The sequence below is a fragment of the Betta splendens genome, chromosome 13 (assembly GCF_900634795.4).
Source record: "Betta splendens chromosome 13, fBetSpl5.4, whole genome shotgun sequence".
Taxonomy (NCBI): Eukaryota; Metazoa; Chordata; class Actinopteri; order Anabantiformes; family Osphronemidae; genus Betta; species Betta splendens.
This window is the reverse complement of record NC_040893.2, coordinates 12,161,153-12,183,036: the sequence shown is the minus strand read 5'-3', so window position 1 is coordinate 12,183,036 and position 21,884 is coordinate 12,161,153. Positions and strand designations below refer to the sequence as shown.

The window sequence follows — 21,884 nt, the reverse complement described above, 5'->3', positions numbered from 1 at the left end:
GGTCAAGAGGCGCGACACGGGCGACACGAGCACCACCACGAGGTGCTCCACGCGATGAAGAGGCCCTTGCATGTGCTCCCGAGCGCTCCTCCCCCCTCTTCCGCATTCATTTCTCCCTCACCCCCTCCCACCACCCTCCTCCTCCATCCCATAACCCCTCACCTTTTTGCTTGGCCTTTGCATCCAGCCCCTCTGGCATCTCGTCCGCTCTCCAGAGCTCTCATTACCTCTCTGTCTCGTTCGCTGTGACACCCACTGACTGACTTGCCATCAGTTCCTGACACCTTGATATCCTGCCTGCTCTGTTCTCTATTTCGCTCGCACCTCAGCTCTCTTTATCACCTATTCCCTCCCACTCCAATTTTGCTCTTCCTCTCTAATTTCCTATCTGTCTTTCAGTCCAGAGAGTTAGCTACTCACTTGCTCGCCCTGTGAGACTCTCAGCATGGAGTTAGGCATGAATGAAGACATCGTTAGGGGAGTTGGTATACTGGATGCTCTTCATGGTGTCAAGTACCTGGACAAGTATTCCTGTTCATGTTCCATGTCCCACTGTGGCTTATAGTAAAGGAACCAACCCTCAATCTCTGTTCCCTTTCTTTTTCTCTTCCTCTTCATCATCTAACTCACATCCAAGGCATCTACACTGAGTACCTCTTCTCGCAGTTCTGGTCTGAGAGTGGCTTTTCAGGAGTGAGAACAGCAGAAGAAGAATTTTGTTTGTACAGGACTTTATTTTTTTACAGGACTTTTTAATACAGGACTTTACACCTGATATTAAAAGAGTCTAAAACCATCCGTTTTTTGCCGCAATTCTTAAAATTATCAAGTAAGAATGATTCAATAATCATGGACTTACTGAACATTATTTAGTGCACTGAATCATTGTACATGTTTATTTAAAATACAATTACGACCTAAAAGGAGAATAAAAGATTCCAGGACCTATTGTACAGTAGCAGGACAGTGTTGATAGAATGATTTGACTTGCCAGCATCACTAATTTCTTATAATGTTTCATTTAACTGAAGGTTAATTTTGGAAGGTTGACTTCAATTAATACATCATTCACATTCTTTTTAATGCAGAGTAATTTAGTTTGACTTGGTGAGATAAATTCAGGTCAGGATCCAATTTGAGCAGGGCTAAATGATTCCTTTACCATTCATTTTCAGAGGGGGCAGCGCAGGCTTAGTGGTTACCACTGCCTGACAGACAAAATGAGAAAGTCCCGGGCTGTTTCTCTGTTAATATTCCTCCCATCCTTCTAGAGGTGAAGATCAGGTGAACTAGAAGATTAAAATTGCTTGCATAAATGCGTCTGCCTGGTGCTAATCCTATGATGGACTGGTGACATGCTTCCCTGTGGTTTGCACATGCAGGGATAGTCTCTATCCCCCGGTGACTCTGAATCAGAATAAAGAGGTGGATGGATGAAAAAGCTCCCAATAACCCTTTTCAAGGTTATTTAACAATTTTCCCATTATTTCGTCAATGCTGCCAGGTTTATCTAGAACCCTCCTGTGCATACCAGGCGTCATAAAGAAATGTGTTGATTCTGGCTGCCTGCCTGCTTTCTCCTATTTCCCTCTGTCCTTATTGCTGCCTCTCTGTCATCACTAAAAGGTTTCCAGCCATTGCCAAACAGTCAATATATATCCAGCATGAGGCTGTCGAGGAGGGTTTAACCCGGCAGATGACATTCAGTACAGCGCCATAATCATTGCCTCCTAATGAATTAAATAGCCCTGACATTTCACAGCGCAATGCTTGTCCTTTTCCTGCAACTGCTCTGCTGTTCTGTCCCTCCTTTCATGCATTCTGTTGCTTATTCTTGTTTTTCACTTTGCTTTTGCTGTTCCATGTGCCTTCTGGCCCCTCGCCATGCCCCCTCCCAACCCCGCCCTTCGCTTCTATATTCCTCTTTCCAACTCTTACTTCTTCATCCCCTGCTTTTCTTCTCACCCGTCTGCTCATTGGTATGCCACCGCATGCCCTGCTGTCTATGCAGGCAGAGCTGCGAGGGAGCAAGGGGGGTGGGGGTGCGGGTACAGAGTCACTTTTTAGCAGCAGAGACAGAATCCAGCTGGGGGGTCACGGCCCTAAATGACCATCCACAGCCACACATACACACGGGCACGCTCAATAAGTCATGCACCCACACTCCCCTGATGACAGGAGCAATAGGTCATACGCCAACAATGTAGGGAAAGTGGGAGAAAGGCTGACAGAAAGAGAAGAGAGTAAGAAAGCAGGATTTAGGAATGCTGAGCCATAATTGTCTGGTGGTTTTGTTGGGAGGCTGGTATGGTAAGATCGAGACCTAGAAAAAACAGCTAGTAAAGATAGGGACATGGCTCGCAATAGAAGAGTGTTTTTGCAATAGCTTTAAAAAGTGTCTTTGGTCATGGGGGTCCGATGGATGACTGACTAGCTGCACTGTTCTGATACAGACAGACAGACAGACAGACAGACAGACAGACAGACAGACAGACAGACAGACAGACAGACAGACAGACAGACTTACTGTATGCCTAAATAAAATTTCAATGACTGTAACATACAATAACATAAAGGCTAATAATAATAATAATAATAATAATAATTATAGTAAGTTGCTATGATAATGTGTGAATCCATTCGTAATGTATACATGTCATGCTTCTTCAGGGGTGATCTGCTGTGTGTACACATCATGCTCCCTGTTGCCACTATGGCACCACACTTTTAATATTTTTTATTCCTCAAGTTCTCAACCGGTTCCTGAAGCCCATTGCAATCTCTAGTGTCCACTACTGCCACATCCTACTGCATGCACAATCAAACCTCAAAACAATTAAGGGAATTTATCCAAAAATGCAGCTGCAAATCTAATTCTTTGATTAGCCATGAAGGACATCCACTGTCTCTGATTTGATCTTTGGTGTCTGTCCCTATTTGGTTACAAGCTATAGCTCCTATATTATAGAGATAACTGAAGAGGGCTTTTACAAATAGATTCTCATTGTCTTTCAAGGACACATACGCAATATCCTAGGTTGTCTATTTATTATTTGCTTTTGATCTCTAAGGCTTGTAAACATAAAAGATCTACAGTAAATAAAGTCATCATAAAGTCATCGATCTGAGTTATAACGTTTATCTTAACTCTGCAAAGCTTTAATTAGAAGGAAATTCCCAATGGGCATGAGACCCAAGGCTATGGGGAAGGCATGCTATCATAATTCTTAGAAAACCTTAGCTATTATTCAATTAATTCAGGAAGGTAAACTTTCATGTCAACAAACAGGCTACATAACAAAGCTAACAAATAAACAAATCACGGCAGCTGAGGTAGTATCGCGAGAGAAGGAGCCGTTGCCGCGGTAACGCGGCCAATACAAATCCTCGGCGCAGGGAGCGCGCCGCTGACACATTCCTCAGAGGTTGACGTACAAACCGTAACTTATTATAAAGTTCATTTTAATGTCATGCCAATCACATACGCACAGGTAAAACAGGTGAAAGACTGAGCTGTTACGTATCAGGGAGGCTCGGACACATTAAGGTGAGTTATTCAGCGGAGCCACTACATTGTACTGTTGCTAACAGTAACGTTAGCTTCGCGTTTACGCTACCAGACACTGTTGTCAAGAAGTCCCAGCAGCTGCCGCGTTACATTTTAAAGGTTTCATGCGACGTGCTGTATTGTGTCTAACTTACTGACTACTTTTACTACATATCTGACAAATATATAAGACACTTAAATTAAACTTAAACTAACATGTCTACTTGTTTGACTTATGTCTTATACACCTGAGCAAAACCGTTCCTGCTGTTTTACTCGTTTGCAGCAGCAGTGTTCATAATTTAGCCTGAGCCCAGCTGCATTACTGTTTTTTTTTCCTTGCAGAAGAGAATCTTGGTGAAAAGCCTAGCAACAGACACAAGAGGAATACTCGAGCCATCAGAAAAAAGAGACATGAATTTAAATGACTTTGTGGTGCTTCCTAACAACAAGGCGAAATCTGTGAAGCTCAATGTCAGGTAAGATGAGATAGGATCTACGATGTGATCTAAGCCATTTGGGAGAAGCCCATTAGGGTAACGTGACCACTATACCATTTCTATTTGTTCCCATTCAAATTTTGCCCAGAGAATGGGCATTTCATAAAATGGAATTTCACATGTAATAAACCTTGTGACCTAGATTCTAAAAGTTTTTAGTGTAGTGCATTTGTGTTCTTCATAATGCTCAGCCTCTACTGTAGTTTCTCATTTGCCATCCGGTAATGAACTGAATTGATATCTGACTTGGTGGTACCTTGATCCACTGACTAATTGATTAAAGTATGGATTAGTTGTACTGTAGCGTCAGGAAGCAGGCCAGTGCAGCAGATACATTTAAAATATTTTAAAAGGCCTGGCTGTCTAATCTGACTACATTGATAATTTGTCTGATTGATTGTTGTTGGTGAATTGCATATGTATGAGTATATGTATATGTTTCCACAGGAATCTACAGGAACTGCAGATGCGTACTGTGACCCTGGCTGAGGAAAGAAATGAGATGGAGGAAAAACTGTTACAATTGAAAGAGAGGAGAAAAGAAAAGAAGGAAAGAGGGTGAGTCTGAGATTTATAGAAGAGTGAGTAGAGACTGCAATCAGTAGTAACAAAAAATGCAGAATACTTGAATTCTGCGAACTAAACAGTTATGACCACCTCTAACATCCACACACAGGTAGAGAAAAATAGTGATCCCTTCTTGGCAAAGAAAGTTCATCAAGCTACTGCATGTGACAAATGTGAGGATTATATCAACATCTAACATGTTGGCAGTCACACAAGGGACAACAATTAAATAATAGTATGTATATAGAAATAGAAGGACAGATTAAAAGAGACCGAGGGAGGCTGGGAATTATAGCAGGTAACAAGAAGGATCAGTGACAACAAAAAGAGAGCAAGGGGAATTCAAAGGAGATGGGGTCTGCTGACAGAAACTCTATACAAGCAAGAAGGAGTGTGGAATGAAAACACTGATCTGGAAGATAACAGGCTTAACATATAGACGTACAAAACCATCAAGGCTAGACTGTCACAGATAAATACTCAGGAACCAGAGCAGGGGAGCAGTAAGGCAGAGAAGGTAGGAAAACGATTACAACAGATGCAAAGGAGCCCAGAAAGTATAGGCACAAAGTAATAGAGATAGATGGAGGAGGATGCTAAATACGACAGAAGAGGTCAATGATTTTTCTTTTCTTCTAAAAGGTCAAGGAAGGGTCGATGTAGGAGCTAAGAGGGAGCAGCCACTTATGCAGTAGATGCTCGTATAGTAGACTATGCTGAAGGTTAGCGGAGCCCTACAGACACTTGACTCTGACTATTTGTCTCATGTTTTCCCTTCTTTGGAATCTCTATAAAAGTCAATAATGAAAGGACATTTAAATGTGTAAAAATAAAAATACAAAGGTAATACACATAAATAAATAATAAGTAATGACCCATGGCCAGTATTTATCCAAATCCTACCTGTAATTCCCATTTTGGTCTCTCTTTTTCTTATTTTTAAGCTTATTATGAAAACTACGAATCTACTTTGCAAACATTTGTCTGGGCCTATACTGTAGTTAATGCTATTTTCAATAGGATTCACATTTTTATACAGTACATTGATTGTCAGTTAAGTACAGGAAGAAGGTCACAAGACATTCCTTTGGTGCACTTTTGCAAAGAAAAGCTATTTACACTCACAATTCAGTATCAGTATAATATGTATTCAACCCTTTTGATATTTTGTATGTTTTATGAATTTGAAAAAAAAAATTTAAAAATAATTTCCTTTCCTGTTAGTTTACACTCAACTACCCAAAGTAAAAACCTTTCTAGGAGTACATTAAAAACTGAAATCTCAGATATATACTTTGCTGTGGTCATCTAAATTTTGTTCAGGTGCTTTCATTTCAGAACTTGACTGAAATCCACTCATGTCCATTTGAACTTATAATGTACTGTAGTTTCATATAGCACTACTATCACTTACTGTAGCTAGCCAAATAGATGTATGTGAGGAAATAGGTCTCTTTATGCATCTTCTTTGGGTAACATTAAACTGGTTTCTGAGAAACAATTGCAACAGCAGTAACATGGACAATGTGGCATAGTCACACACTTTGCATACAATATACAGTTCTGTACTGATTGACAAAGGTCAGATCATTCAGAGAGCTCTTGTCTACAAAATAGTCGTACAGGTTTTCAGGTCATCTAATCTCTTAAAACATAATTTAATTTATAGAACAAATGAACAGATAACCAAGATACCCAAAACAAATACTCTAATATCCAGAAGGCTCAGTTCACAGCCCACAGGCAGTGAGTGGGTCTAAATAGAGACAAAGAGATTAAAAAAATACAGAGGCCAGAAGCAGAAGGGAGTGACAGGGGTTTCTAAAAAGCAACCATAAGCTTACGAGTTAGGATTGGCATTAACACAGGATGAAAGCAGGCTGCAATTTATCTACATGGGAAATCAGGCAATCTGGTAAAATAAGCAAGTCAGACTCTATTGCGTGCATGTGTGTGTCTGTGCTTGTTAATGAAGTCTGTCTGATTTTATCTTTGTGTAAATTACTATTAATAATCAAAACGCTTCACATTTACATCTTCAGATCATTTCTAAATAGATTGGATAGCTCACTCACTTACACATAAATCAGCATTGATGTTCCCTCACCACTGTTTGTACCTGGCTTGTTACTGTGACCATTATCCAACAAATCCAGATTATAGGGCATCCCAGCCTGTGTGTGAGCAGTGATTTAATTCACAGGATGAAAACAAACATGGGCTATTAATGTGATTGTTTTATCCTCCCTTCCCAGTTTATCTCATTCCATTGCATTTTATTATCACCTGAGTGTTTTGTGCTCCATGCAAAATAGCAGACAATGGTGCGATGGTGGTGTATATTATAATATATGAGTACATAAGTCAGTGACAGCTTTAGGGAGAACAGATTACATATATTACACCACACAGTCCTTCAAATAGTAATAGTAGATGCATAATCACAAACAAAAGGCAGTTTAGATTTTTTATATTTGTCGCTAGATGAGTGTACTATTAAGAACAATTGTGTTTTTCGTGTGTGTTACCTTGTATATAAATGTTGCTTTGTGTCTCTCTTGACTCCTAGCTCTAATTAACAGCCTATATATCAAGATGAGTGGGCCATCGTGTCCAGCCTCTGCAAATGATAAGCAAATAAACGCAGTGTTTCCTGTCACTTTGAAAAACTGCTGTGTTTACTGCTCCACCAGGCCCAAGATACAACAATCTGCATGCATGGCTGACTGTGTACTTTGTAGTCTTCCATAAATAAACATACTTGTATTGTATGTGTTTTAAACACTTCACACAGCTACTGTTTTTTTTAACTATAGGTGTCATATAAGTTAAAAGACTCAATTTCGGTGCTGACAATTTTCTTTTGACCAGAAGTTTTGTTTATGTCATTCAGCGAAAGGGCTTTGCTTTAAAACCTGACCTGAAGAGTACAAACACAGATTTCAGTCCAGTGTTTCTTGAAAATTATTCTTTATTTCTTTGTATTTCCATGTAGATACATGAAACACTGTTAAACATAGCACCTTTTAAATCAGCTCACCAAAATTAAAATTGAGCAATGGTCTTGGAAAGTGTTTCACAGCCATCGACAATGAATGACTAGTACTGATTTTAGCCTTGGGCTTTATTCATAAAAATTGCATTTATTGTTTAAATGCATAAAACAATGTAAGATCCAGAGAGCCATTGGAGCCATTGTGAATTACTGAAAAGAGGAATAAAATAGTTATAATTCACTGCACAAACATTTGGCAACGTCATTGAGATGGTTTAACGTGATAAAATTCAGTTCAGTTCAATTCAGTTGAGTTTAGTTGAGCTAAGTTGGGTGGAAGTTGGTACAGTTATAGTGCCAAATTACAGTACATAAACTCAAGATATGTTGCATACTGAGGTTACGATCTTACAGAATTATAAATCCATCAACAACAACAAACAAACAACAGAAGACTGGAGCACATATCATCTTTAATGATAGAAGAGGTTTTACAGAAACTTTACAGAAACCCTTTGTCTGGCAATTTATCTAAACTGTGCTGCCAACTCCACACAGCGCTTCATCACAGGCAAGAACTTGAATGTTTTCAACAGACCAAGCCAATCTCTAGACCCAGGTGAATATACATTACACCTGTTGAAGAGGAGCCTGAAAAGACAGCACCCCTAAAACTAAATGCCAGCATATTAACTCATAAGCTTCATACTTGAGAAGATATTTGCACACAGATTTAAAATTTGTATATGTTCTGTGATTTTGATCTTCATAATTAGGGGGATAGGAGGTACTGTTATATGCTGTTCACTATACTTTATCTTAATGTGCAGTACAGTAAATTCCAGGGAATAGAGGCTGCAATCCAAAGTCTCTCAATTATTTATTTCACCATAACTCAAATGTACAGTGTGCAGCAAACAAACATCCTAGCCTTGCTATTACAATCCTTTTGAAGGGGGCAAAATGAGGATGTAAAAGAAACACTCAACTGGCTCAGTTACAGACAGGAAATTACTGTGGCCTGAATATGATGTGAATAATAGGTTGAGCCAAGAAGGGACAAAAGAAAATAGAATTATTTTTTGACTTTTCTGTTTAAAGAGGAAAACTAAACATTTCTTTTCACACAGGTCCTTGTTAAATTATAGAGCTGTGTTGTTTTGTTTTCAAATGATGATATTATTAATCAGTCTTGACTACACAGTCGGCATAAAACATTTGAATTTCTTCATTTCCCCTGCTAATGCTGACTATAGATGAACAGTGTAAGCACTCACAGCTAGATACTGTAATCATACTGTTATTACATGTTCCCATCAGTTTACTCAGTTTCTTTCTGTGCACTAAAAGTGGAGGAAATTGTGTCAGGGGTGTAAAACTAGAAGAACTCAGTTGAAGAGGAGCAGCCAAGTAGTAAACTGTATTATTAGGCACTAAAAGGGAACAAATAACTGTCCTGACAGGGTGCAGATTTACTTGTACTACTCTTTATTTGACAGCTGCAGCAATGCATTGATCAAACCCAGTTTAAATCAAATATTTATTATCTCTAATGAAAAAGAGAACAACCCAGTCATATCAGCTGTTCAAGCACCACTATGTTGTTCTGTGTCTGCTTGTCTCATAGATCGCAGAGCTCCTTGAATAATTTGAAGTTTTGTCTTTTGTCTCTACACACCTGTAGAATGGGTTGACGAAACCAGCTGACTGAGTAGAGTCGCAGGACAATCGCTTTCAAGCTTGATCTGCTTTAGACGGGTACAAGATGTGGTTTTAGGCAAAACTACATTGTGGTCCTTCCTGACAGCTCCTACCTCTGTTTCCTTTGAAAATTCTCAAGTTGTGAAAAAACTTAAAACTAAGTCATCTATTTATATATACACTACACAGATACAGTATACAGTACAGATAATGTCAGGTGATTGCATGTCTCTGCTGAATTTGCACTTCAACAAAATCACTTACTGTAATTTTTCTTTGTCTAGTTAAAACTAGGACCCTAATGCTGATTAAACTTTGGGATGCTATGCCAGCAACATTCACAGTCAGTTCATCATACTGTATGTGAGCAAGTACTGTATGTTCATGGTTGTGCGACTGAAATGTCTCTATATGTGTATAAATGTTGTAAAGTGTCTATAATTATATGAAAAAACATTTCAAAACATTTTTTTATCATAGCTGATTGATATGTATTTATAACTTAAGACGTTTCTGTGTTGATTAGATAATAAGACACACACACACACACACACACACACACACACACACACACACACACACACACACACACACACACACACACTACTTCTCCTGGTTGCCTGTCCTGAGGGCCCTTCCTGTCATTCTGCACTGACAAGGGTGTGCCCAAACTGTCTCCCCTAGCGACAGTCCAGTTTCTAAGGTGAAGGCGCACGGTGATTACCTGACACCCACCAACACTGTCAGGAGTTTTGGGAAATCTTGCCATCACACACACAGATACACAGAGACTCACTCGCACACACAAATAAAGTCAGACTGCTTGTGCCTTGACAGGCTGCCAGCTCAAACCAAAATAAACTTCTTTCAAAGACAGCAGACATAACAATAGTATAAATATCATAAATAATTCAACAACATGAGCATGAATACCTTGTGTCTAAATGAGCTCCCTTCTCAACTTCTTTCTGCAGCTGATGGGAGCCTCCTGCATGAGTTTGTGTTTACGTGCACGTGTGCGTGCACACATTTCTATTCATGTTTTCTTGATTGCATCATCATCGGTGCCTGTCTGTATTTAAGTTAGAGTAGAGATAATTCCTCTAACCTTTCATGTCCTTAGAGTGAGTCACAATATGAAATTATATTAAAGATTTGCATAAAAGATGTTGGCAACGTTTGTGTGAATGAGGAGGTGTGTGTCTGTGCTTTTTCTTTTTGTTTCAAACCTTCAAAACACAACAAGAACCATATAATAATCTTTCTTCGTTTTTTGAAACACTGATTTTAAAAAATATATATATATTCTGTCTCATTCCTTTACAGTTACTTAAATACTCTGACTTTTAGCGCTTTGGAAATACAGTACAAGAAAAATATTTTCTTTCAGTTTCTGTACATGTACTTGTAAAGACATTTTAATATTGTATCATTCAAGATTCTTTTGTTTTTGTATATACTGTACAGAATATAAACAGTGTCTGTGTTCCATTTAGCTCATTCCCACATCTTTTTCTGGTGATTACATTCAATGACCTTCATTTTAAAAACTGTTTTGACTCTTGTTTTTTATATTAGGCACTCAGGAGGTTTTAGATGGAAATCTGGACAATATGGTTCTTTAACCAGTAATGCCATACCAAACAAGGAGGGCAGACTTCAAAAGGTAAAATAAAAATGTACTGTACCTGTCAGTTTGGAGATGTGTGTTCACTGTGTTGAATATACTGTACAGACCAGAGAAGGAGTGTTATGAACTGGACCGTATACATCCTGTTGCCTCTGATTTGTGTGTCCTTGTCTCCACAACAGTTGTCAGCAGGCAAGATGAAGATCCGAGTCTTAAAGGATGAACCACTGGCAGGTAATTATTTGGTAAAATAGCTGTAGGTTACCTGCATCAGATAGACCTGCTACTGACGTTCACCCCAGCAGGCACACAACCGACCTTAAACCACCCTTCAACCCTAAAATATGGTTGAAATAATGTCAGTTATTGTTGTGAGGTTGATGCCACATTGAAACAACATTGAATGCTGATTGTTGTAAAAGGTTAACAAAATACTTTAAAATTAATGTTGAAATATTGTCAGTTGTTTTTGTGACGTTGATGTAACATTGAAACAACGTTTAATCAATGTTTAATCAACGTTAAATCAACGTTGCCCCATTAGAGTTGATTCAACTTTCAAAATCAACACATAATCCAATGGTCGTTCAACCATAATATGACGTTGATTCATTTATGATTCAACGTTAAAATGCCTGCTGGGACAGGTCTTTTGGTGTTATACCCTGTAAGCAGTCCTGTGTGTATGCATCCCCTTGTAAGAGTTAATAATGCTATACTAACTTCCATTTAGCCCCGCCTCCAACACTGCCTCCAGCACAGGCCCCAACCACTGGTCTACAGACACCTAGGAAAACTAGGTTGAAGGGAACAGTCTGTGGACAGTGTGAAATCAGGACTGCAGGACTGGTATAACACGCACGCACGCACGCACGCACGCACCCTCGCACGCACGCACGCCGCTCTTTAATAGAGTTCTCCAATTTCCCCTTCTTGAAGGATCAAATGTCGCTAATTGACAAGTTATTTTGACACCTCTTAATGGACTGACCTCCCATAAAGTGCTTTTCAGTTTATTTGGGAAATTATATTTATCACTGTTAAGCAGACACAATCTATTTTTCCACCTGTCTGTCAAAAAATGTATCGTTCATGTTTCACAGTTAGTCCTATAAAATTCTTTCTGTATTTCTTTATTTGCTGGTCTGATGGAGGGCGGGATGGAGGGAGGGAGGGAGGGGGAGGAGGGGAGTGGAGGGAGGTAGGGAGTGAGTTGATTCTTTGGATTTCGTTCTTCGTTCTTTCTCTATTCTTCTCTCTCTCTCTCTCTCTCTCTCTCTCTCTCTCTCTCTCTCTCTTTTTTTCCTCTCTCTACATTGTTGACCATGTTTATATTTCTTTTCCGCTTCCTGCCACACTCTCATCATGCTTCTGCTGTCCAATCTGTTGGTCTATCTCTGTGTTTGTGTTTGCACTGATAACAGTTTAGCTGGATCCATTCATCGATACTGGGGCCCTCTGAGGGCACCATTGTTTATTCTTTTCATTTACTACTGTTTAGGAAAGGGGGCTGTGCTTTGCAACTGTATCTGTGAACAAGGGGAAAAGGGAGAGAAATGAAATGCCTTGCTCTGTGTGCCTGTGTATAATGAACTGTGGCAAACTGAGATGAGTAATGCATGCTTGATGACCGGTCACTCCAGCACCCCCCGCCTTTTAATTCCTCAGCGACTCATGTGCAAGTCCTATCCTATGTCTGACTGTGAAGTATAGTGTAATACTAAATAACTGATGCTTCTAAAACGATGACAGAGAATGGGAAGAATGGCTGAGAGAGAGATTGACAGAGGAAATGAAGGAGAGGGAGGGGCTGAACTGATTGAGCTGGCAGCCATCAGCTGTTTTCTTTTTCTACCCCACTTTTTTGAATAGGTTATTTTAAGTGCAGTGCATTTTAAAATTTAGTCATACTTCATTTGATGGTGACAGGACTGACTTGTCTGATGAAAGGCCCCGTGCCCCCATGCCCCATAGTTACATATAGAACACTCATAGACATACACACATTTTGGATAGCCCTCGTGCCCTATAATGATGGCAATAATGGAAAGCGTTTTGCACAGTAATGCACGTGTGCTCAAAGCTCAACATCTTTGGGCTTTGCTTTTTTTAAGTTGTAACTTTGGGTCACACGTTGTGCTGACCACATGTGCACACGCTGCCCCACTACGGCGCTGTATTCCAGAATCAACCTGGCAAACAGGGACCTAATTCCCTCTGCATAGCACAGGAGAGCACAGTGATACGCCGCTTGCAGCCTCGTCCTTGGGGAGTGGCTGTATTTTATCCTCAAGCCTGAACGTACAAATGAGGCCCTGCTTTATAGGACAGTTAAAGGGCAGGGTTGCAGCTGCTATCTTGCTTCTTCCACATGTATATAGAGAACAGTGGTACGAATAGTAATAAATACAAATAATATTATTACCATGTCTAATAAAATAACTTTACTTTCTGAGTTTGGCATAACATTGCACACCAAACTTTGTTCCATAGCAAAGAATAGGCTGCATACCAAATTAAGGGCACCAAATGAATGCTGTTCATTGTTTGTTGAATTTTAAGAAGCCTTGGTCCAGTTCTCCCTCCCTTAGTATCCTCTCTCCTCATTTGGTATCTCCACTCCTCCTGGCCTCACCTATGTGCTCTATCCACCTGGTCTCGGCCTGTCTCCCCAACCTGCTGATGCAACGATTTTCCTCACTAATAAGACTGGATTCTTGCAGATCGAAATGATAATGACCTCCCCTAAGATGTGTTCTCTCACACACACACACACACACACACACACACACACACACACACACACACACACACACACACACACACACACACACACACACACACACACACACATCCTGCAGCGTCCTGCCAGAGAATCCATTTCAATATTTTTTTCCCCTGTCAAAGTTTGGCAAGGCTGAGGTTATAGAAAGGGAAACAATATTTGCCTTTTAGATAAAAGAAAGAGTTCTGCTGGTTACTGTAGTAAATAGTAACCACTGTAACACATGTGGTCCTGTATATGCCAGTCTAAACTATGCCCAATTTAAGCTTCACTCATTTTTACATATTTTTCATACAGATGTGTCTCTGCTCTGTAGATGTGCGCTGAATGTACAGAATACTACTGCGTTGGCTGCTTTGCCAAATTTCACCAGAAGGGGGCACTGAAGCTCCACAAAATGATCCCCATTAAGGTAAGCATGATACCATGTGCCAAGCCTGTATCTCCTCTGTGTGTTTCTCTCTGACTCTGAGTCTCTTTCAAAGATACTTTCAATAATATCTCTTTTGATCCCATTCTCCCTTTGGTTCACTTGTTCTCTTCTTTTGCATCTCTCACTATAGTGTATTATCTCAACCTTCTCGTCGTCTCTGTTTTTTCTGCTTCTGCACTTTCTATGCACACTCACATATTATCTAGAAAAGACTACACTTCACATTGATACTTGTTTTGCATGTGTGTTTTGCTGCATCCTTCTCCCTAATCACATAATAGATGACCCTCATTAGTAAATGCCCTAATCACAAAAGGTTATTGTGGTTATTCTTTTATTCACACACTGACACATACCAGTCACATGTTCACATAAAGATGGTGAACAGGCTTCATGTAGCGGTCAATCCAAGCCAGCGCAGCAGCAGCAGTCTTTAGATGAGAGAGAGAGAGAGAGAGACGATACTGTGGGTCGGTGGCAGGGATTTAATAATCAAGCCGGTACATATCATGAATATATAGTATGTATAACATGTACCATTTCCACTAAATTGAAATGTGGAGTATTTTATGCATCCAGAATACAACACATCCTTAAATACGTAATAAGTAGTAGTGAATGGATGCTCTCACCACATACACAAGTGTGCATTCACACAAACACAATACTTTACAGAAGCACCCAAACACTCAAACAATAGGTCGTATTAATAAGGCCATGGTCTATTAAACCAAATTTGTATAGAAAGCATTTTATCAAGAGAAACTCATTTATTCCATACAATACCAATTAATCATAATGAACTAGAATATGCTGTGTCATCAAAACACCCTTTATGGATCTTTATAAACTGACAATCGCATGAAATGTATGCATACGGCATTCAGCACATTTTGTTCATGGTTGTTTATTATTTAGTCTTCACAGCACAATTTGTGTCTGTGTGTCACTAGATATGGGAATTTTTAATAAACTGAAATTCAGTTCTAAAGGTAACCATAAAATGAAATAGGTTGCTTTTCTAAAAGTCTTACCGCCCTCTCTTTGGGTGCTTTAGTAGCTCATATGTACTGTAGTTTGTCTTCAGTCTTGGTTTTTCAAAGCAAAATAATAACCAGCCTTTATGCAGTGCAGCTTAGTCTATATCAATGTTTTATAAAGTGTAGCTGTGCATGTGCTCTGTCTGGGTCAACACAATAGTACCTTTGTGAAATCAAGTCATATCCACTGGCGCAGACAAAACATACACACATTGAGCTGCAAGTGAAACTACACAACACAGCACTTCCTGTCTCTGTACATTGCTTTAGTGTTCGTCTCTCCTCTCCATCTCACTGCAGATCTCGCTGATGCATGGGTAAAAGCTCACTCACAGGTTCAAGCAAACACACATGCAAGGTCCTATTCAATCACACACAAAATTGTGTATTTTGGCAGGGCATAAAGACTGGGGATTATACACATGCAGCTGACGCAGGCATCTCTCTCTCTCCGCTGCTAATCCTGTTTCATTTGCCTTGGAAAAAAGGGAGACAGAAACAGAATGGTAGACTGAGACTATAAGAATATTAATTTCATCAGAGCTCTGTTTCATCAGTACCTCATCAATTTGTGTGTCCAGCCTCAAACACCAACTTGGTTCAATTAATGATTGCAAAGCGTTCTTTTCATATTTCATTTAGTAAACTGTGTGGAGTACCGGATGGGTGTAGTATGCTTTATCAAAACAATTCAGATAATACCTAGTAATTTTATTCATACAATATCAATTCGTCATTAGCTTACTCAACTGAGATAATTTAATGTTATAAAATTCTGTCAACACGTAGTTAGTTGTATATGCCTTTCTCTGCCTCAATATCTTTTTCGTTCTCTCAACATAATGTAATAGTAATGGCGATATTTAATTAATGCACAGTTTTATACTGTACTTTGTCTCTAAATATGTTTAGAGGTTTTCACAGTAACACGATTAGAGTAGCATTAAATCTGTACTGCGTTTTAATGCACTAAGGTCTGTAATTAACTAATCCCCAATCAAACTGAGATTAAATCCATCTTAACTTGATTTAGTCAACACCGCAACAAAAGAGCAAACACCACCTGAGCCAGTGATTCTGTCGTTCTCTGTAAAAAAAGTGTAAGCCTGACTGTGAGTTATAGAATTATCGGTTAAATATGGGGTATTTTTGGTGTGAAGCAGTGAACATTGATGTGCAGGTGTTCTTTAATACAGTATTTTTTGCCAAACACACAGTTTGAATTCATGTTAAGGTGCTATTGAGCTCCTTTTAAGGGCTAATATAATGACTTTGCATACATTCACACTGCATTTAAAAAAAGATGTTTCTAATTGACACAAAATAACTTAGAACAACAAAAAGAAAGGCTTTAAAATGAGCAAGTGACAATAATTCCTTTGCACTAGTATTCACACTGTCTGCTTAAGTACTTCGAACTGTGACCAGAAATTTAGTGGCTACAGTGAATTGAGACTGGAGAACGTGGCAGATGGATGAACATCTCAGTAACACTCCATCAAGCAGGTATAAACCATGATGTAGTGGGAATCCACAACCGTGAGCCATCAAGCTGCAGGGTTGCTTCTCAGTGATATGGGCAGTCACTGAGACTGATCAGGAAGGAACAAGAATTCATAAGAAGGATTCATACATGAGTCACGGTATACTGTAAGTATCTATAAATAACAGTTGAGCATTTGATTTTTAAATAAAAAAAACTATATATTTTTATTTTGTCAATATGAATTGTTGCATTGTTGTATTTGCTTTCTAATTTTCAAATTAAATCAATCAATCATTGAATAAATAATGAACACTTTCTAAAGCGACTTTATACCTGTGATTACAGTACAGTACGGTAATCCATGGAACTCACTATTGCCTTGGTGACAGCCATGCTCTATAAATTCAGAAGAGCTCTCCTGGATGTGGTTTTATCAGCTGGTTAAGCAATCAGTTAAGCTGCTGGTTTTACCAGCCATCTCTGAGCCTTTACAGAGCCATTGACATTCTGCTTTTTAATGTCATCAATGATCCATCATATCCTCGATCCATCTTAACATTGTGACATTGTAACACAGGAAGGCTATTAACTCTCTGTGATCACAAGGGTTTTTCAAAACTGTGAAGATACTTACAGTAAATGCCCTTAGACAGAAATAATATTTTTCATTAAATTCTATCCAGACATGGTCATATAATAAAAATCACTGACATTTTGTCATTGGGGCCTTGTCTCCTCTGTCTGGTTCTAAAGTATCTGGTCACTCTGTCACGTGCTACAAAAGAGGAAAACACATGATATTAAAAACAGTATTTAGTCACATTAATAGAGCGGTACTTTAAGAACACAATCTAGCTGCCTTCATTTCTGACTCTGTCTTTCTCAAGCTTTCTGTTCTGCATTTCCATTACTCCACAGTAATTTGTGTGTTTCTGTTGGACACCTTCAAGGACAGGATAACAGTCTACAGACGGGTTAAGGGTTGACCTCAGTAGCCCTATAGGTCAGTGGTGATTAATGGAACAGAATAACGAATTCAGCTTGTGGTACGGAGATAATCAATCAGTATTCCCATTTTTCCAATTCCCATTTTCTCTCAGCCAAATATATAAAGATATCCGATCCCACTCTATCTAATTTCTTTTAAGAAAAAGGAGGATTGGTTTATGTGTGATGTATTACTGGGTGGGGTCTGTCAGTGTATTTAATACTTATAATAGATGTAATGTAAATCTAGTGACAGCTAAGAGGAAGCTAGTGATGTAACAACTCACATAGAATAATTACAGCAGGTTGTTCCCAAATGGCAGCTGATTCCTGTGACTTTATGCCAATACCTTTGTGTCAGTGTATGTGTTGCTTAGTGGAAAGGATTGACCTATTAACTCTAACTACAGTATGTTGATGCTTTGTTCTAAGTGATGTTCACAAAGTTTTTATTGTGTGTACTTTAGCTGTGAAGTAAATGAATCATTCAGCAGTGAAGTACAAAGAATGAAACCAAATCATTCTAACCTTTTAATTCTAAAATGTACACCTGTCCATCACTGCCTTGCAGGGCTTCTTCTAGCTATTTACTTTTATCAATCTCTGAATAATCTATTGCTTTATATAGTGTAATTTCTATTTATTGCATTGTGTGCTTATTTTGGTTTATGTAACATTTTTTTTTTAGTTTACATTTTTTGGTTTTGTATAAAATGCATTGCAACTGTCTCTTGAAGTGCCAGCTGCTGGTGCTGTACGTTATTCACTAGCAACGGTTTCCATCTTATCTCATATGATGAAATGGTCTTGTTTTACAGACAGACTTACAGACTCATGTGAGCACTCCAGATGTTATCAGCTCCTTCCAGAAACAGATAGACCACAGTTTATATCCCTCCACGTCAGACCAAAGTCCCAGTCCCAATTTCAAACCTCATCCCCATCACACCTTCACATCCAGGAAATGTGATCAGAACTTAAACAGAGGAACAGAGGATGTGGCAAAACCTATGCTGTTTTCCCCTAATCCCACCCAGGTAGGTGGCAGCATCAGAGTGTGTTTTAGTTCTTACTGTATGTGCTACCACTCATACTTTGTAAGTAATCAGGTTGAATTTAGAATAAAAAAATGCAATTACAGTATGTGGATATACACTGACACTCTTAATCTCTCATATACAATAGTCACAGCAGGAATAATTATAGTGCCATTTGACAACAAAGTGTGTGAGGCAAAACAAAAGAGCAACCTTAGGCCAAAGTCTTACAGTCAGCACTGAATTAAATGAGCACATCAGTTTGTCTTTAAATAAAAAAAAAAAGTTATGTATTTATTGACTTACATTGACCAATAATAATTGCACCCGAAATTCCTGTGTTTTTTATAGTTTTTGTCCATTTGGAACAAATATATATCTGAGTTCACTCAGCGCAGCAGTATGGCAGAAACATGTCAAACAAGCTTCTGCACAGTGTGAATTTTACCTCAGTACCCTGTGAGTCAATCGAAAACCCTAATTGACGCTCTATCCACAGGCTGTATCTACAGGCAGGCTTGTGAACTGCATGTACTTTTGGACTAAAAAAATGCCCCCGACAGTCTAGATTTGGCAAAAACAGTTAGACTGACATTTCAGACTCTTTACACCACAGAGCTCAGTTGACCTTCTTCACTCAGCAGTCATTTCCAACAGCTGAGATCCTGAGCTTCTGAGAGGATCAGGATGCTGTTCTGTACTGCCTGCCACAACAGGGATCTTAATACTTATTATACACTAAATATCGGTAATTAGCATAATTTGCATGAACTGCGACATTGCACACATTGCCTATAATGTACTTCATATTCTAAAGTTACAAGAAAACTTCAATGAATTAAGAATTAATATGTAAACGTATGGTAAATCAATTACCAGAAGCATGACGTTAGACAATTGTGAGTGTAATTAATGCACTCGTTTTTTATTGAGTTGGGCACACATAAATTATAAAGTGTTGTACATCTGATACAGTAATTGATTTTAATGTCCAATTTAAAGATAAGATGTTCAGTAACTCTTATATGCTTAATGCAATATCTAAGTTAGCTTAGTGTTTGTACTGTATCACACTTCTGCAGTAACTGGAAGCAGAATACGTGTACATTGTTCTTGTTTCAGGTTCTGGGTTTTAATCAAGGTGAGAACCAGAAGCTGGAAGTAACTGAGGAGGAGGTGAAAAAGATGGATGGGGAGGAAGTTCCCACATCTCTGCTTGGAGGAGAGTATAGTGAGGAGGAGTCTGCCAGATCCTTCCAGGAGGCTCTAAGTCAGTGGAGAGAAACCAGGGCGCGAGGGTCCAATGTGGACTCCTGTCCGACCAGGTGAACGACAGGCATTTTTGTACTTTCCCATTCGTACTCTTCCCTTCCAGTTCTTAGCTTTTCTTCCACCTCTGTCCCATTTTCACCCACTTTCTACAGTGGTTCCCCCTTTCCCTGTCTGTGCTCTGATCTGCTAAGACCTTATTGAAAGTGCTTACCACTGCAGTAGTGTAATCCATGGCTGTTGCATACTGAGATAATGAGGGGAGCTTTAGCGGTGGCCCTACTACACACCACAGCACTAATCGTTGCAGCTGTGTGTATACATCTGCGTACAAGGTCTACTGCGCTAGGCAGTTTTTGTGCCTTTTTGCACACTCTGTGCCTCTATGTGTGCGCATGTGCAGAAGAGTTTGTGTGCCCAGGCTTGTGCAGGTGTGTATTAGTGCCATTATTCCAGGTTCTGTGTGTATGCAGGTGTTTGTGCTTTTTATTAGGCCTCCAATCCTTCTGCTTTACTGCTTGAACACTCTCTGCTCCTCTCTCTTCACTCTGCTCTGCAAATTGCTGCTAGCCCCTCCAGCCCTAATTATTTCTGTCAGGCCAATGGCACCCAGGACCAATTTAAAGCTGCCACTGTGGACCGCCAGAGTGTCTGGAGTACAATCATAACATTTCTCTTTCTTACCTCTATCTTTTCTTTGCTCTCACACGCTCACTATGTTCCTTTTGTATTGTGTACATCTTTTTTTTATTCCCAGGGGGCTCTCTTCTGTCTGTTTGTGTTTCGGCACTCTGGGCGTAGTGACAAGGTGTTTTCTCACTTTTTGAGGGAGGTGGTGTTTTGAGAAAGGTGTTGAGATTGTTGTGGATGATGTTTTTTGCTCCCTTTTGTACCTTTATCTAGATCTTTCTTTCTTTATGTTCTCCTCATCATCCTCATCAACCTTAACATATTTATGTTTATATACTTTTACTTCCCTATATTCTTCAGTATCAGTGTCAGCTATAGCGACCCAGGTTGACCTCCCGCTGGAAAAAGGGACTGAAGGAAGAATACGTGGAAAGGAAGTGGGGAGAACACCTGTCATGGTGGAGTTCAAGCAACACAGCCTTACCTACATAGACAGATTGCTTCTCAAGAGGCACCACAGGTACAGTACAGCACATAGACTTACATGCTGTAGTGTAGCATGTAAAGGCATCTGTCATGCTTTCAGGCAGGAGAGGTCAAGAGTAGCCCTGCTTCTTTCTCTTCCTGGCAATATTCTGTTTTTTAAAAATCAAGGTGAAAAGGCTGCAAACACTGATGCATGTTTGCCGTTTTCATTGACTCTTGTGCATTTTCCAACAGACTTTACTTTTAGTAGTAAAGAATGTACATGATAATTATTCTATACTTTTACTTAGCCATCTTTCACGTATGTTATTACATTGTAAATACATCACTGTGGACAACTAGATGTAAAATTCCCAAAACATTGGAACTGTATATTTTTTGGGAGAAAACCTGAAACAAGAATCAAGCACGATATAACTTACAACAGCAATGGGTGAATTTCCTTGTGAAATGCAAATAATGTTGCAACAAGGGCTTTAGCAACTACTTTGCTAAATTTGAATATTCTGCTGTTTAGGTTTGGTAACATTAAAAGACAAATAAAAATGTTTACAATATGCCTTTTCAGTTTAAATGCTGACTTTCACTTGCCATTGATTGATTGTTAAGAGGAATCTATTTAAAACCATTCAATTCAGAAACATGAAACTTGTCAAGGCCTTTTCTTATTTTTTGCGTCATACTATTGCAGTGTTAATGTGCATGTGAACACATATTTGTTAGCTTAACTTTGTTAACTCAGATGTTAGTTATTGAAAGCTTTTACGGTAACATTGATGTAACTGTTCTCA

General features: G+C 39.1%; 1 protein-coding gene across 5 annotated transcripts in view; it reads left to right on the top strand.

The window, feature by feature from the left end:
• The first annotated feature begins 3,344 nt into the window (after nucleotides 1-3,344).
• Nucleotides 3,345-21,884, top strand: part of zbbx (zinc finger, B-box domain containing) — a 36,305-nt gene continuing 17,765 nt past the window's right edge. For 4 of the 5 annotated variants that reach the window (XR_008696494.1, XM_029170489.3, XM_029170490.3 and 1 more), the window contains exons 1-2: nucleotides 19,863-20,033; nucleotides 20,968-21,127. Coding sequence is in view for 3 of the 5 variants with exons in the window: in XM_029170489.3 (XP_029026322.1) it covers nucleotides 20,012-20,033; nucleotides 20,968-21,127 (182 nt within the window). In the remaining 2 variants the exon portion in view is untranslated. Of the gene's footprint in view, nucleotides 3,548-3,892; nucleotides 4,027-4,494; nucleotides 4,606-10,888; nucleotides 10,977-11,122; nucleotides 11,175-11,673; nucleotides 11,790-14,041; nucleotides 14,138-18,489; nucleotides 18,709-19,830; nucleotides 20,034-20,967; nucleotides 21,128-21,884 lie in introns of those variants that run through there. The other variant, XR_008696495.1, reaches the window with a different exon arrangement.